At 36.3% G+C, this 15,376-nt stretch overlaps 1 protein-coding gene across 1 annotated transcript in view; it reads left to right on the top strand.

Annotated features, from left to right (window-relative positions):
* VIPR2 (vasoactive intestinal peptide receptor 2) overlaps window positions 1-15,376 on the top strand; it is a 63,415-nt gene that overhangs the window by 22,804 nt on the left and 25,235 nt on the right. Inside the window, exon 5 of the mRNA XM_075492404.1 lies at window positions 14,701-14,798. Within this exon, the coding sequence (XP_075348519.1) occupies window positions 14,701-14,798 (98 nt within the window). The remainder of the gene's footprint in view (window positions 1-14,700; window positions 14,799-15,376) is intronic.

The raw sequence follows: 15,376 nt of genomic DNA, 5'->3' as shown, positions 1-15,376 counted from the left end.
ACTTCAAAGGGGACTTATTTCTATACATATTTTTTATTTATTTCTGTATATGTACGTGCATACACACAGACATATATATCTCTCCGGATATGCATCTATTTTGGACAGTTTTGAATATTCTAGAGAAGGTTTAAACAATAGAGATTGGTGCGCAAATAGTGAACAGGGAATTTATTAATAGGTACTAAATTTTTATGCTGAAAATGCACTGAAATGAGAAAGCTTATTTAAAAATACTATAAGCATGTCATCTATTATTTCTCTGCCGAGTTCAGTGGTACTGTCCAGGGTATGAAAGAACTTGTCTGCTTCCACAGTATGCATTGATTTTACTCAGAGTTAAAAAGTTCAATTTTTATTCCATGTCAAATGGTATATTAGCAGGTTCTATAAAAAGAAACGATTTGCCTAACATTTTGAAATTTACTATAAGTTCCTGATACAGCACCCTTAAATAGAATGTTTTATTTTGTGTTAGATCTTCTGTTAGTATTCTTTAGTGCTCCTGTCCGTATTTATAGGGGACCAATTTGACAAGTATGACAATGTCTGAACAAACTATCTGTATGTTGTTATCCCATCAAATTGTAGATCTAAACCTTTATTATATACTTCCAGTCTCTTTCCTATAAGTAAACTAGTTACTGCTAACCTTCAAGATCACATTTTAGATTCGTCAAATAAGTGTCTTTTTCTTCCTTTTATATTTCTGTTGAGGTCATGGCAGCACAATGGGAAAATGAATAAACCATGCTAGAAACACACGTCAAGGTGTGTTAACCCAACCCAACCCTCACCGCAATCTTTCCTTTCATGTGGACATATTTTTACCTCTTCTGTCTAGACTGAACAAGCTAGGGCTGTGTCCTAGCTGTCCTCAGAGCATATTAAACTCCCTGTCAACATTATTAATAAATGGCAAGATGCCTGGCGAATGTAAAGGGCTGAAATGTGTCCACTTTACTTAAAATAATGACTGGGTCAGTTAATACAGTGTTGTCTAATCTTAGCGTGAATTGGCCTGGGGTTTATTAGATCACACAAAACCCAATATATACAAGTTACAGGCTATGTGATTTGAATGCATAGGGTCATACAAAGACAAATTCACGGAGAGAAAGATCCTCAGGGCTGTTAAATGTGGTGATAACTGTTGCAGCTTGTGCATAAGTAGAAGCATCATCTGCGGAAGAAGTATTCCCCTATTTGGCCAGTTTCCTGAAGCGTTCACTCTTAGGCTGCTGTCAGAGATAACATCCTGGGTGTGCTACCCACTACCCAAATCAGGTACACTGCCCACGACAAGTGGAGTCGAGGCAGTAAGGTCAGGACTGACACAGAGAAACACTGTCTTAAATGTCTCTAGCTGCCTTTAGAAAACAGATGCATTACTACTGTCTGTGAAGTGGATCATTGCACTGGACTAATGGATTGTTTGTATTGAGTCTAAATTGAATCCTTCCTTCTCAACAAAATGTAATGCAGGGCAGCCATCTACCAATGCTTTTTCTGTGTGCCTGTACGTCATGCTACATTTACTTATGTTACATTCTGCATTTTTCATTACTTAATGATGCTACTATTATTAAGAGATACTTAAGGCAATACTGGTCTTATCTTTTTTGGGTGATGTTTAGGCTTAAGGTGAATTGTAGGCGAAAGCTGTCGGAAAGGGGATATCATTAATTACTTGCTTAAACATTGTTAAATACCATGAGGAATACCAATTTTATTACATATATTTTTAATAAATTCCATTTTGCTCTGCACCATTTAAAAAAGTGTGGCAGTGCCTGATAAGAAAAAAGTAAATTGTCCACCACATGTAATCCATCTCTTTATCTCAGTTTATATTTATTCTCTTATAAGTAAGTACTACAAGATTTTAGAAATTGCTACTGTGTTGTTGAAGTTCATTTTGCAACAGGAAAGAACTAGGGTTCTTTATTCCACTTCTATTTGCATTTTCTCGTTTCAGTGTTTCTAAAGCACTGAACTCATTTGCCAGGCCCAGTTTTACGGTGTTTGTACGGCTTAAGGTTTTCTGATATGTTCTTCTAGTATGAATATGTGGATATTGTGGAATGTACTTTTACACGTGCATCATGAAAATGTAAGACGACCAATTTTTATATACTTGTAAGCAATCATATCTGTGAATACTAGATTCTCTTACATACAGTATTACAGGAATATACTCACCCACAGAATAAACAAAATGAAGAGTCACTTGGGACGATAATGATCGTAAATACTTTAGTAGTGATCAATTATATTTTTGTTTAAATGAATAAAGAGGTGTGGGTTTTTCTTTTAAGTTAAGGGTGACATCTGGTCAATAGTAAAACTCCTTTGGACAAAGAATCAAGCCCTCAACTTTCTTCAGAGCGTTTTGTCCTTCAGCATTGAATTACTCTCTCACCCCTAGAGGTCCTTCCAAACCAAGGCTGAGGTTGAAAGAGCCACTGGGTAACTGTCAACTTTGCCTAGGAAGCTTCTGTGCTATGTCTGTTCTGTAAATAAACAGAAGACTTCTGTCTCCTGAACTTAGTAAAAATAACATGAAACTAACTTTAAAGGAAACGTTAGCAGAAAAAGGTGTCTGTTCTAAGAAAACAAAACACAAATGTGTGTAAGAATAGATTTTACAAAAAGGTGTATTGAAGGTAACATTAATTACACAAACTTGTACTAATCCAATTTATTTCTATATGTGTGTTTCGTACTCTTTTAAAACCTGTTAACATTAGGTAGCCACAAAAAAGAGGAAACATTTTAGAATTAGGTCTTTATAGTCTAGAAAGCAGTTACACATTCTGTAAACGTTTCCATAAAATTGTTCTGAAAATCATAAGCCACTGATTTTTGCTGTGCCTAACTGCCTATTGAGTTTAGTTTAGTGACTGTAATTTGAATATTTTCCTCAAAACTTTAAAACTAAATTGTTGGATTTCAGTTTTGGAATCAGTATTGCTCAGATAATCATGTGACTATTTTGCAGAGGCCAGCTGTTCTTACTACTGTTGCAAAAGCACTATTTTTGTTAGACATACAGAAAATTTCATGTTATTTCAATTTCAATTTCATAACGGCATTTCAGTTTCATATGCATGACTCGAATCAGCTTATGCTTTGAATACAGTTACAAAATCTAAATGGTTTTGATATTTACTCTGTGTTAAAATCTTTTAAAAATATAATTTAGTTTTAAATTCCATTTTGGTCAATCCATACCTTGTTTGTACTCATTTTACTCCTGCCAGTCTTGCAGATTTTTTATTAAGTTCAGAGGTTAAAGCTAAAGTTTAATTGAGAACTGGCTAATTATGGTTTAATTATGTAATTAAACCTGTAATTATGGCTAATTACATAAAAGACATTGATTTTTATGTGTTACCAGATTTGGTATTACTTTGCCTGTTTCTTTTGCAGCAATATAATATAAAGAGTTTGTTTCTAAATGGTACTGTGTAAAATACGGAGTAGTGACAAATATTTAATAGCTATAACTAAGTCAATATTAATCTAAAGTAATTTCCTGGTTTTCAACTATGACAACATAATGCAGAATTTAATTCTTTGTCTTTATGGGGGTTGTGTGTATATGTAATAAACATATAATTTCAGAACACGATTTGCCAATTTTTTTGTTGAGTCACTAGGAGTTATAGAGGTCTTACAGGCAAATTAAGACACTTCTATTTACACTCATACAGGAAATTTAAGTAGCAGTATGATTGCATCCTCTTTGATGATGGGTCTGATAATGTGCTTCATGCTAATCTTCTAAAATTTTTGCTTGTTTTTTAAAATCATAACACCTGAATTTAAATAATTATAATTTTTGACGTAATGGATTCAAAATGTAGTGGTGTTTACTTAACTTTGCAATAGTTTGAGAAGCAGGATTAATTTTTGATCAGTAGAAAATTTTAAAACATTTAAAATTTCTGACCATTATAATACTAGACCAGTAAAATGGTCTGAAAGAAGGAAATGTGCTCATTAGCCACAATTTCAAGTGCAGAATACAGAATAATTAAAAATCTGTGTTGTATGATAAAATAATTTCAGTTGTGTAATTATTTCTTATTTCCTTGTACTTAGTTTGAACAAAATGACCATGGTCAGTATTAAGGTAATGTCAAAGTACTCTTGGCTGATTACCTTCAATCCAGACTTACACCTCCATGTTCATCCGTTTGGCAGATGAAAGGCCAGCAGATAGATAGATTCCGTCCTGCTGGCACTGACAGCTATTGTGCTGGACTAAAAGTACACAGGATTCTTGTTTCGATTTTAGTCAGACTATTTGTTGTAGGGGTCATGCGTGTGTACAGAATGCCAGAAACATTATTTTAAATAATGTGTTTCTTGTGGAGGAAGACAACGTCTTCTATTCTCTCTAGTGGGTAGAAGTGACAGGAGTCATTTTACATCCCGGCTGCCCGACAGTTACTGTCAAGCTCACAGTACATAGCTAGAGGCTAAATTAAAGGCACAGTTACATCAGTGTGGCTGGATAACTGATGCTTTGTTAGAAAGTTCATGTGGGGTTTCACCTTTGGTTCCTTCATTTAAGAATTCTGAAATCAGATACAAATAAGATGGGTCCAATTTCAAAAGATTCAGTCAATGGAGTTTTTCTGAAATCAAATCTAGACAGATTTTTCAAGATGGTACGGAAAGATAAAAAAATGAAACAAGTCCAACTTTTTTGTTTGGCATGTTTCAATTGACCCAATGCTGTTTGAACCATAGCTACTTTCTTTATGCCAAAGTACAAAACACTCTCTTATTATATAGTCTAATGGCTGAAAAATATTTAAAGTAATATTTTTAATTCTGTAATATCACCACCTGCCATACAAGTTTGTTTATAGATGGCAACAATTTTGGCAATTTTATGCAGTTAAATGTAATTTATGCATCTACATCCATAGCTGCAGTTATTAGACAATAGCCAGCTCCCAACTTGAAAAATGGGGTTTTATGATGCCTTCAAAAATTAACAAGGTGAAGGACTTTTCAACTTTGAATTCAGTGAACATATTGAATGTAGTTGGTATAGTTCCATCTCAAGAGCCAACACATGGCTTATATATAGAGGGCATGACTCTTGGGAGAATGTAAATATAATGGCTCCTGTATTTCTTGCCAGTGCTGTAGAATTGGCCATTAGATGCTTTCAAAGGACTGAGATCATCTCAGTTGCCAGTTGATAATAGCTGAAGCATGAGAGAACTGGAGTAAAGGATGTCTCTAGTGGGAATCCTTTATTGCCTTCAGGGGACTTCTGGACCATTCACCGTTCCCTTTAGCAGATGCTTTTACTACTGACTTTGGAAATTTACTCCTTACACATAAAAATAATCTCAGAAATGCTGTTAGATAAATTTGTGTTGAATTCTGAGACTGCCTGCAAATCCATTTGAGCTGCTTCCCTTCTCTTTGAATGTTTATGAACAATGTTTTTAAAATAACGTCCTTCATTTTTTTCTTTGTATGTTATTCTTTTTGTCTGTTTATTTGATGTCTTTGCAAACTGACAGCCTCCAAAGTTGGTTAACTTGGCAGCATGATGGCAGATCATAGTCTAGCCAGGCCAGTCAAGAGCAAACCCGAAAGGAACAATTTGTCCACTTAACCACGAGCACCGAGGGGTTATGAATTAGATATAAACTCTCCAGGACATTGTGGAGGCATTATTACAGACAGGTCAGTCAAGAACTTCCTGCAGTATACTTTATTGGTAAAACCAGCAGATAGTATTTTATTCATAAGGGAAGGAGTCCATCAGGCAAAAAATACCTTTCAATGATATTGTTCTCTCTCCCTCTACTTATTTGAGTTTAGATTCACATCTCAGGAAATAGAGGGTACAAGTCAAAAAGGCAAGTTATACAGTGAGGTATTAAGAGTAGACATAGCTCTAAGACATTGATTGTGAGATAAAAAATGTGTTAGAGAAGAGCTTTTAACTCTTAATGTTTTTATCGAAACTTCCTCAAACAAATGCAACATAGGGATGCTATTAAAAACCAACAAAGTTGAAATTAACATCTTGGTTTTCTTTAACGTACTATAAAATCACTCTGCAGTACTGTCTTCTGCAAGATATCCTTTAAGAGGAAAGCACAGGATATTTTGAACAAAAATAACATCTGCAGTTTACAGCAGCTAGAATTGGAGCTGTGCACACTACGTGCTCTGTGCTCATTTTAGACCTGGTGAGAATGAAAGCTCCTTTTGACCAGTGTCTTGCTTTGAATGAATGTAAATTACAACAGAATAAATGAATTAAAAAGACTAAGGCTCAAACTCTGCTACCCAAAAACTTTAATCAGTTTAATTATGTGGTTTTGAAGTAAGCTGAATTGACGAACATTGTATTTAATGTTATTGAAATTAGGTTTACTTGAATTACCTTAATTTCTAACTGACTTATAAAGTATACATCATCTGCATGCATACATAGCTGTATATACATATTAAAGCCCCTATCTGTTGTGAGAATGGTGCAACACAAGATTAAAATCCACAATTTTTATATATTTCCATGGGAAAACAGTATTTAAAGCATAGCTTAATCAGCAGCTTCTGAGACCTGACCTTTAGTAAATTACCCTTCAAAACTGCCTCCTACCTCACTTCCCTGTAATTTCTCTGTACCAAGCACTACTGGTCTCTTCTTCATTAGTCTTTAGCAATTTTGAGATACATGCTCACTATGTTACACGCTGGCATCACTAGGACTGTGTGCAGTTATTAGTAATAGTATGATGGCTGCTAATGTAAGGACTTATCACAAAACCGAGATTTTTGAACTGTAAGCAAAAAATACGTAGTTTTGCATGAGTATAATTACAAGTCAGATTAATTTCATCTGACTAGATTATACAATGTATTCATCTGCATTTAATCCAGACAGCCTATGCCTTCTCTACAGTCAAAGGAGATCTAGTCTTTGGAGCGTGGATGGAAATCATATCATCCTAATTTCTTTGAATTGCTACAACCACAATGAAGCACATGAATCATAGTGTAGAAGAGTCTGTTCTTCTCCATTGACTGCCCCCCTCTTGGGAGACAATGACTAATTCTGTTGAGTTGCCTACCTTTTAGAAAGATTATATCCCACTGTTACATATATTAAGCTAAATGAGTCTTACCTTATTCATTTCACCTAGTCACCAGTAGTTATTTGAAAGGTTTTAAAAGAATATGTTATATTTTTTCTTCATGATACTATTACTGAGAAAACAGACTTGTGGTATCAGAAATCCCATGAAAGTTGGACCTCAGTTGGCAAAATTCCAAATAAAAGCAAAAACAGATGCCAGACTTCAGATGTTGGCCTTCAAAACAAGATGGAAAACAATAATAAAGGAAAAAATCTTAATGGAAATTAAAAAAAAAATTTGTAATGCTTTTACTGCCTGATGGAAAGCTGACCAAATCAGTGGAGAAACTCCAGGGACAGAGTTGTGTTGTCTAACTTTAGACATCTGTCATCTCCATCTGCACTAGCCTCTCTAGGTTCCATTCGTATTTAATGAAGAAGAAGTAGGTGTTTTTACCTCACTATCCATCTAAATTATTTTAGATGCCTGTCTTAGGATGACATGAATAGCACTCTACTGCTTCTATTCATTGGTTATAAAGAGAATCTTGATACCTAGCTCAGATGGCCTCGTTCCTGCAAAATTCAGTGGCTATTAGTGCATCTGTTTCTTTACTGTACTGTCCTGCACTTTATTCTAACTTCTTTTTGCCCCTGTACTCAGCACTGGTGAGGCCACACCTTGAATACTGTGTTCACTTTTGGGCCCTTCAGTACAAGAAGGACATTGAGGTGCTGGAGCGTGTCCAGAGAAGGGCAACAAAGCTGGTGAAGGGTCTGGAGAACAAGTCTTACGATGAGCAGCTGAGGGAACTGGGGTTGTTTAGCCTGGAGAAAAGGAGGCTGAGGGGAGACCTTATTGCTCTCTACAACTGCCTGAAAGGAGGTTGTAGAGAGGTGGGGGTCGGTCTCTTCTCCCAGGTAACAAGAGGTAGGATGAGAGGAAATGGCCTCAAGTTGCGCCAGGGGAGGTTTAGACTGGATATTAGGAAAAATTTCTTTACTGAAAGGGTGGTCAAGCATTGGAACAGGCTGCCCAGGGAAGTGGTGGAGTCACCATCCCTGGAGGAGTTCAAAAACCGTGTAGACATGGCACTTCGGGACATGGTTTAATAGGCATGGAGGTGTTGGGTTGACAGTTGGACTAGATGATCTTAGACGTCTTTTCCAACCTTAATGATTCCTGAGCATGGCAAACATTTACAGGAAGGCAAAATTGCTTATCCTAAAATCAACTTTATAGAGATCTCAAAAAAAAATTATTCCACAAAAAAAGGAAAAAATACTCAATTGAATTACATAAACCAGATAAGTTTCAGTGTTGTTACTCAGTGTAATGGTTTTCAAGAGAAAGGGGCAGTAAAAGATATATTGAGTTCAAATTGTTCTTGACATGAAGCAATGCAGAACATATAGGCAGAATCAAGGCTTTGCCATGGGAATGTTGGTCTGACTGCAATTTCCCAATAATGACTTCTTGTCCAGAATCATTCCTATAAAAATCTTAATGCATGCCATCTAAAGACTATAGTGACCATGGATCGTTAGAGTCTGTAAATCAGTTGATTCTGAGTTCTTAATTTATGAAAGTGTAATCGGTGCTGTGTCTAGGACAGGAATGAGGGGAGGAAAAAGATGTAGGAGCAGCACAATTCATTCCGAAATGAAGATGGGCAAAAATATGGAAAAAGTGAGCAAAGGCAATGCAGACTAAACATAGATATAAATTTGATATACTTGGCACCAAACAATTTACATATTTCCTAAACAAAAACTTCCAAGGCAAGATAAAAATTAAGGAGAATATACAATCTCTGTCTATATCTGGTATGCTTGGGCCTTTTAAAGGATTATTAACATCATAAAAATATAATACATAGATGAGAGAATTATATGATGACACAAGTGGTGACTTTTATAAGCAGCAAACTTGTTGAATTGCAAATAATTGCATGAGAAGAAGTGATCAGAAGACAACAGATTTGTTCGTACCCATTCAGAGTAGAAGCTAAATGTGAAACCTTTCACCTTACGTGTCAGGTTTTCTTATCTGGTGGACACTGACTCAGCCATGTTCAGAACATCAGAGCAGGTGCTGGAACAAATTTCTTGGATCTCTCAGTCATGTCTGTGCCAATACAGTTAACCACATCAAATTCTTTCCAGTCGTTTACATTCACATACTTACCACATATTTTAAAACCTGGAAGGCTGAAATTTAACTTGCAAATCAAAATTCCTGAAGTTAGATATTTACTTCAGATGTATGTGTCTAATCAGTAGTGTGTAGAAACAGGGCTTGATGTGATTGCCTAAACATAGGTGTCTAGTGCCATTTGACTCACCACTGCCATTTCAGCAAGGGAGTCCTTTGTCACATCTGCCATGCAGGTGTCTTGGATACCCGAGGACATCTCGAGTAGTACTAGATGACTACATTTAGGCAAGTAGGTACAGTTTGTTCATTATGACAGTGGAACTTGTGTTGACCAAACGGTGATATCTACTTAAGGGTGAACTGAATGTCTCTCTTGATTGCATTTTTTCAGGTCTGGATTCTGTAGTCAGTATCTCTGGCTGTGTAAGGAGGGGAGCTAGTATGTCTGTTGCTATGAAAGTCAGAAAAGTTGGAGAAACCTTTTGGTGATGTAAAATGTTGCAAGTGGGATCTTGGCAGATGAGAACAGATCTCTATCCTCTCTTACTTGGTAATAAATTATCATCCATGATAGCCAGCAAAGCTGTTCTTATCTCATGTACTGATCTGAAATCACCTGGTGCTAAATCTGGCATGTTCACTTCAGTGTAGTGAGTTTGTACCTTTGCTTTATTTAGTCTGGCCAGCAAAAAAAGGCAATTTGATAATGGGGTTTTATTGTTTAGATATTTTATAGCTAGAATGATGTTATTCTCTATTTGGTTTCCTTTATGTATTTGAAAGGAGAGAATGAATATTAATGACTTGAGGTATTCTATACTGATGAGCAGGATGCACACTTTTGACTATGATTTAAGACATTTAAGACATTAAGTGTAAAGGTGCTGATAGAGCTTAACTGAATCATTGTATGTGATAGTAAGACGTGTAGTATGTTTGTGTTTGTGTATGTTGTACAGCCTGGGTTACTCACTCAGAACAATAAAGACATATTGCCATAGTACAGTCTTTGAAATCCACTCCTTACAGTAGATACAGAAATCCTTTGGATGAATTAATAGTAAAGGATGTTATGACTCATTTTTGAGAAACTAATGTTATATTCAGTGTCAGGTAGAAGCCAAGGACTTGAGTAATGAGTTCTCAAAAATGTCAAACATGTTCAAGAATAGCTACTTTCTATTGTTGAAAGGAAATGTGCAAGTTGAAAATACGTCTTATAGTTGCCAGACTCTTTGATCTCTCATGTAAATATGGGATAAGTAGTCACTAGCAACAGAATTATATAATCAAAATTGCTAATATCTTTATTGTAAGCTAAATGTATTTTATTAATTCAAATATTTTTAAGGATCCCTGCATCAAAATAACAATGTTTCTAGTACTGTCAGCTTCCTAATAATGCCTGTGTATCATATGTGTGCAGAGTTCTTCAGAAGATCTGCAGAAAAAGGGGTTAAAGGCTGTTGTGGGTTAACCCCAGCCAGCAGCTCAGACACACAGCCGCTCACTCACTCCCCCACAGTGGGATAGGGAAGAGAATCGGAAGGGTAAAAGTGAGAAAACTCGTGGGTTCAGATAAAGACAGTTTAATAAGTAAAGCCAAAGCTGCGTGTGCAAGCAAAGCAAAATAAGGAATTCATTCACCGCTTCCCATGGGCAGGCAGGTGTTCAGCCATCTCCAGGAAAGCAGGGCTCCATCATGCATAATGGTTACTTGGGAAGACAAATGCCGTAACTCTGAACGTCCCCTGCTTCCTCCTCCTTTCCTCAGCTTTTATTGCTGACCATGACGTCATATGGTGTGGAATGTCCCTTTGGTCAGTTGGGGTCAGCTGTCCCAGCCATGTCCCCTCCCAACTTCTTGTGCAGCCCCAGCCTCCTCGCTGGTGGGGTGGGGTGAGAAGCAGAAAAGGCCTTGACGCTATGTAAGCACTGCTCAGCAATAGCTAAAACATCGGTGTGTTATCAACACTGTTTTCATCACAAATTCTACAAGCTGCTATGAAGAAAATAAACTCTGTCCCAGCCAAAACCAGTACAAAGGCCTACCCCAAATGTCAGCAGTGAGAAAGTCAGCACAAGAGACTTTTTGAATGAAGCAAGGAGGCAATGGGAGGAAATTTAATGCCTAGCAAGAGGGAACTAGTCTTAAGTATGGAGTATAGAGACCATGGTACTTACAGGAAAGTATACAGTTAGGTCAGTTTAGTCAGCTGTTTAACAGCAAATCCATGAGTTGGCATGTGTAAAACTCACAGACTTCTTGTCTCAGAGTTATTTCTGCTCCTTAGGCAAACCTAAGACTCTTTGCAGCAGATCTTAAAACCAACTGATAGCACACTTTGGCTTCTCAGCAGCAGAAAGGGACCTTACAGCGGCTTTAAGTTTTTCTAGCACAATAAGAAACCTGAATAGGAGGGAAGAAGTCATTTCTACTGGGCACTGTGAAGGGCCAGGACACAATTTACATCAGAAGTCTGGTTTAAGTGCTTTCCTTTTGTTGGCTATTAACAAATACAAATTATAGGAGGCCAGTGGTTACTTTAACATGTTAGGATTTGTTAAGCTACTTGGTAGTTCCCAGGATAAGAAGATGAGTGGTGTAAAGTTGTCCCTGTGTGCACTCTTACCTGGTGTTGTGTGCATGGCTTTAGCATTCCTGGGGAGACCCCTGTCTCTGCTCTGCGGTAAAATGATGTTAGACATCACTGTTACTATTAAAAGGGTATTTCTGCTAATAATTTTTTTCCATGAAAGTGAACAGGAGAACTTCCACTCAGTATTTAAACAACGCAGATTCATTGTCACTGCAACTTCTTTTGCAAATGACATTTATCTCTTTCAAATTTACGTGGTGGATGTTAAGAATTTTTGATTTAGAGACAATTCAGACTTCTATTTGTACACTCAGGAGAAATGTGTTTTAGTGGGGTCTGCAAATGCCAACAAGTTGATAACGAATAGAACATATTGTGGAACTGTTGTGCATCATTTCTAAGCTTTACACTATATTTGCAACTCCTGATGTGCACAAGGTCAGGAAATAAAATTCATTTTCTTCCAGAATACTGATGATGGGGACACAAGGCTGCCAAATTAAGTTATGAAGTTAAGTCATTTATCGGAGCATCCTTTTTTCATGATTTTGCAGAGCAGGTCAGGTTGAATGAATGAAGGAGGGTGCCCAAAGTATTTGCAGTGTTCTTGGTGCCAAGGGCTGTTGTAATTGCTGCTGAGAAACTGTTTATCACTCTATTCCCAGAAAATTGCTTGGAGAGTGGCTGATGTTCCTTTTGCTATGACAGAATCCAAGTTAAAGAAGTGTAGGGGTGCTCTGCAGTGCTTGTCTGTAGGCATAGTTTTTAGAGCTGTCCATCATACTGGGGAGTATCATTCTGCCATTCTAGCAGGGAACTGAATGACAGTTCATCAGAACTGATTTTATGTGAAATTATGTTAATTTTGAAAAAAATAATTTTAGACTTGTATTTGAAAACAATTTTAGAAACATTGTTCAAGAAACATTGGACTACTTAGGGTCCTATTTAGCAAACACAGGATTCATGTGGAAAACCGGGATCTTTTTGGGGCATCTGTCAAAGTGCAAGCGTTTATACACTCTGGGAAGCTACACTTGAATTAGTCACTGTGGGGCCTCTTCATTGTAGAAATATAGGCAATGAAGTCCATGTTGACTGCTTACATAGATACAAGAAGTGCTTCCTAGAGGGCCCTATGAAGAGACCCTCCATTGCCTTAGATGTTTATATTTACAGTGTAGACACTTCACACTAGGTGAAATAGAGTCTACGATTTATGCCTACAGAGAGTCCCTAGGAATGCAGTGGGGCTCTGCAAATATACAGCAGACTCTATAGAGAGCACTAAAGTAATACTTTAGGTTTTACCATTTTAACCACCCAGGGACACCAATTTAAAAAAAAAAAAAAAGCAATATTTATTCAGGATTTTAACTGAGGAACTTTCTTATGGTCATTCTAATGGCACTGGAAACTTCATTAAGTCCATATTTTCCTTCTTTATCTCCGCAGTAAATTAATATTATGTAAAGCAAACAAAACATTAAAATGTCAGGACTGTTGTCAAAAAGGCCATCACAGCTTACTTCTCTAATTAAAAAAGAGATTTCTGTTTCCTGTGACACCTCGTATGCCACTTTTAGCTCCTAACAACCATCACAGTTGCTATGAATACACTTAAGGTCCATGGCAGTTATGTTTCCCTTATTTTCCCCCCTTAACCATATCTACAATAGTGCAGTTTCAAGATTCTTCATTTCATTTAACATTTCATTCAGTCTTTTCCATACCTGTATAATATTTGCTAAGTGAATGTCTGGCTAATTTCATCACGAATTGGGATTGCTATAGTTACCTCTTTACTTGGCCTTTTAAATGCTGTAAAAATAAATACATTAAGTGGTTTGCTTTTCCTTTTGCTATCTTAGTTTATTTAAAAGTATTGCTTCCTTGCTACTTTTTACAAACATTGTTCAAGGAGGTGAGTGATATAACCATGTGCACTAAATATTGAAATTCTGTCTGTTATACATAGCACATTCTACACTGCTATTAAAAACTTTAATTTCATAACATAGTAAAAAACTTTAAAATTTTAATATTTTATCTAGCTTCAGTGGAAAATAACGTCAGTCTAATGACTTTGTTGTAGGCATAAATGAAGAAGCAGCTTAATTCTGAGAGTATTTAGCATTATTTTTCTTGATGTTGTCATTCAGAATAGGATTTAATGTGGTATGTAGCTGGCAAATTTACAGATAGCTGCAGTTAATTAGTGGACTGTGCACTTCAGTCTGCTTTTCCTCTGTTGAAAAATTTCCTTTCCAAGTTTTAGCAAATAACTTTACTAAAGAGAGAAAGGGTTGTTTGGGTCACAATTTAATAAAGTATTTGAACATTTAGATTAGGAAATTAATGAGACTTAAACATGTCTTTAAAATTAAACTCATGTATAAATGCATTACGAAGTACACTGGAGCAGAAGGACTGAGAGAGATTCTCTCTTTGAGAGATAATCCATTCTTTCAAACTGTGGCTCAGTCTTCTCAGTTTGATTGTGTTTATGGAAGTTGATGAATCTGATCTTTTCTTTGACCTCATGACATGGAATAATCAGCTGAAATTGTACCAGCTTGTGTGTCTAAGTTTTGAGTTCCTGAGGCTGAATTTTCTACTGAGGTCAATTGGCTTGAGAAGTTGCATTGCAAAAATATATTGGAATAAAGATAAAACATTCTCATCACATACTGTAGAACAAAGAGTGAAAATAATGCTATTTATTTAGCCTTCAGAGCTATTTAATGGAAAATGGTATCATTTCACAGTCAATTTTACATATCAGTAAGTGGTTTCTGCATATATATTTTTCTGTGCAGGTCAACTTCTATGTAAGGGTGAAGGCAATTTATACCCTTGGACACAGTGTATCTCTGATTGCTCTTACAACAGGAAGTATAATTCTTTGCCTTTTCAGGTATGTATTTTTCATGAGCAAATATGAACAATGATAAGACGGTTTTAACTGTTGTGTGATTGCTCAAATACTTAGAAAATGCATCGGTTTTATACTTTTCTCAATTAAACAGCTGACAATAATGTAATGCTAACTTGGTTTTTGCTAGCACCAGTCATATTAAAAAATTTCAAAGCACTTTACAAATTTACAGACATTACAGCCTACATAAGAAAGAATAGTCATTTAGGAATGGATTATATAAAGTATTTTCTATTTGGTTATTAAAATCAACACCTTGAATTGCTCTTGAAAATTAGTAGGATGTTGGTCTCAACACTGGACAAATGGGCAGCCATATTTTGCAGAAGTTTCTGAGTGGTCCCCGGGGGTACTATAATCAAAGGTAATCATTAATTTGTCCAAGTGGGGTTGTAAAGATATGGATAATTGTGCTGAAGGATAGCGCTGGGTGTGCAATGTTTTTGATAGGCAGTGTTAGGACAGGCAGTACTGTCCGTTGGTTTTGCCTAATTTCTGGGAGTTTTCTGAGACTGAAAGCAATCTCCAACTGGTAAAAGAAATTGCAAGATGGTATT

The sequence above is a fragment of the Mycteria americana genome, chromosome 2 (genome assembly GCF_035582795.1).
Source record: "Mycteria americana isolate JAX WOST 10 ecotype Jacksonville Zoo and Gardens chromosome 2, USCA_MyAme_1.0, whole genome shotgun sequence".
Taxonomy (NCBI): Eukaryota; Metazoa; Chordata; class Aves; order Ciconiiformes; family Ciconiidae; genus Mycteria; species Mycteria americana.
Note: the sequence above shows the minus strand (reverse complement) of the source record. Positions and strands in the feature narration are given on the sequence as shown.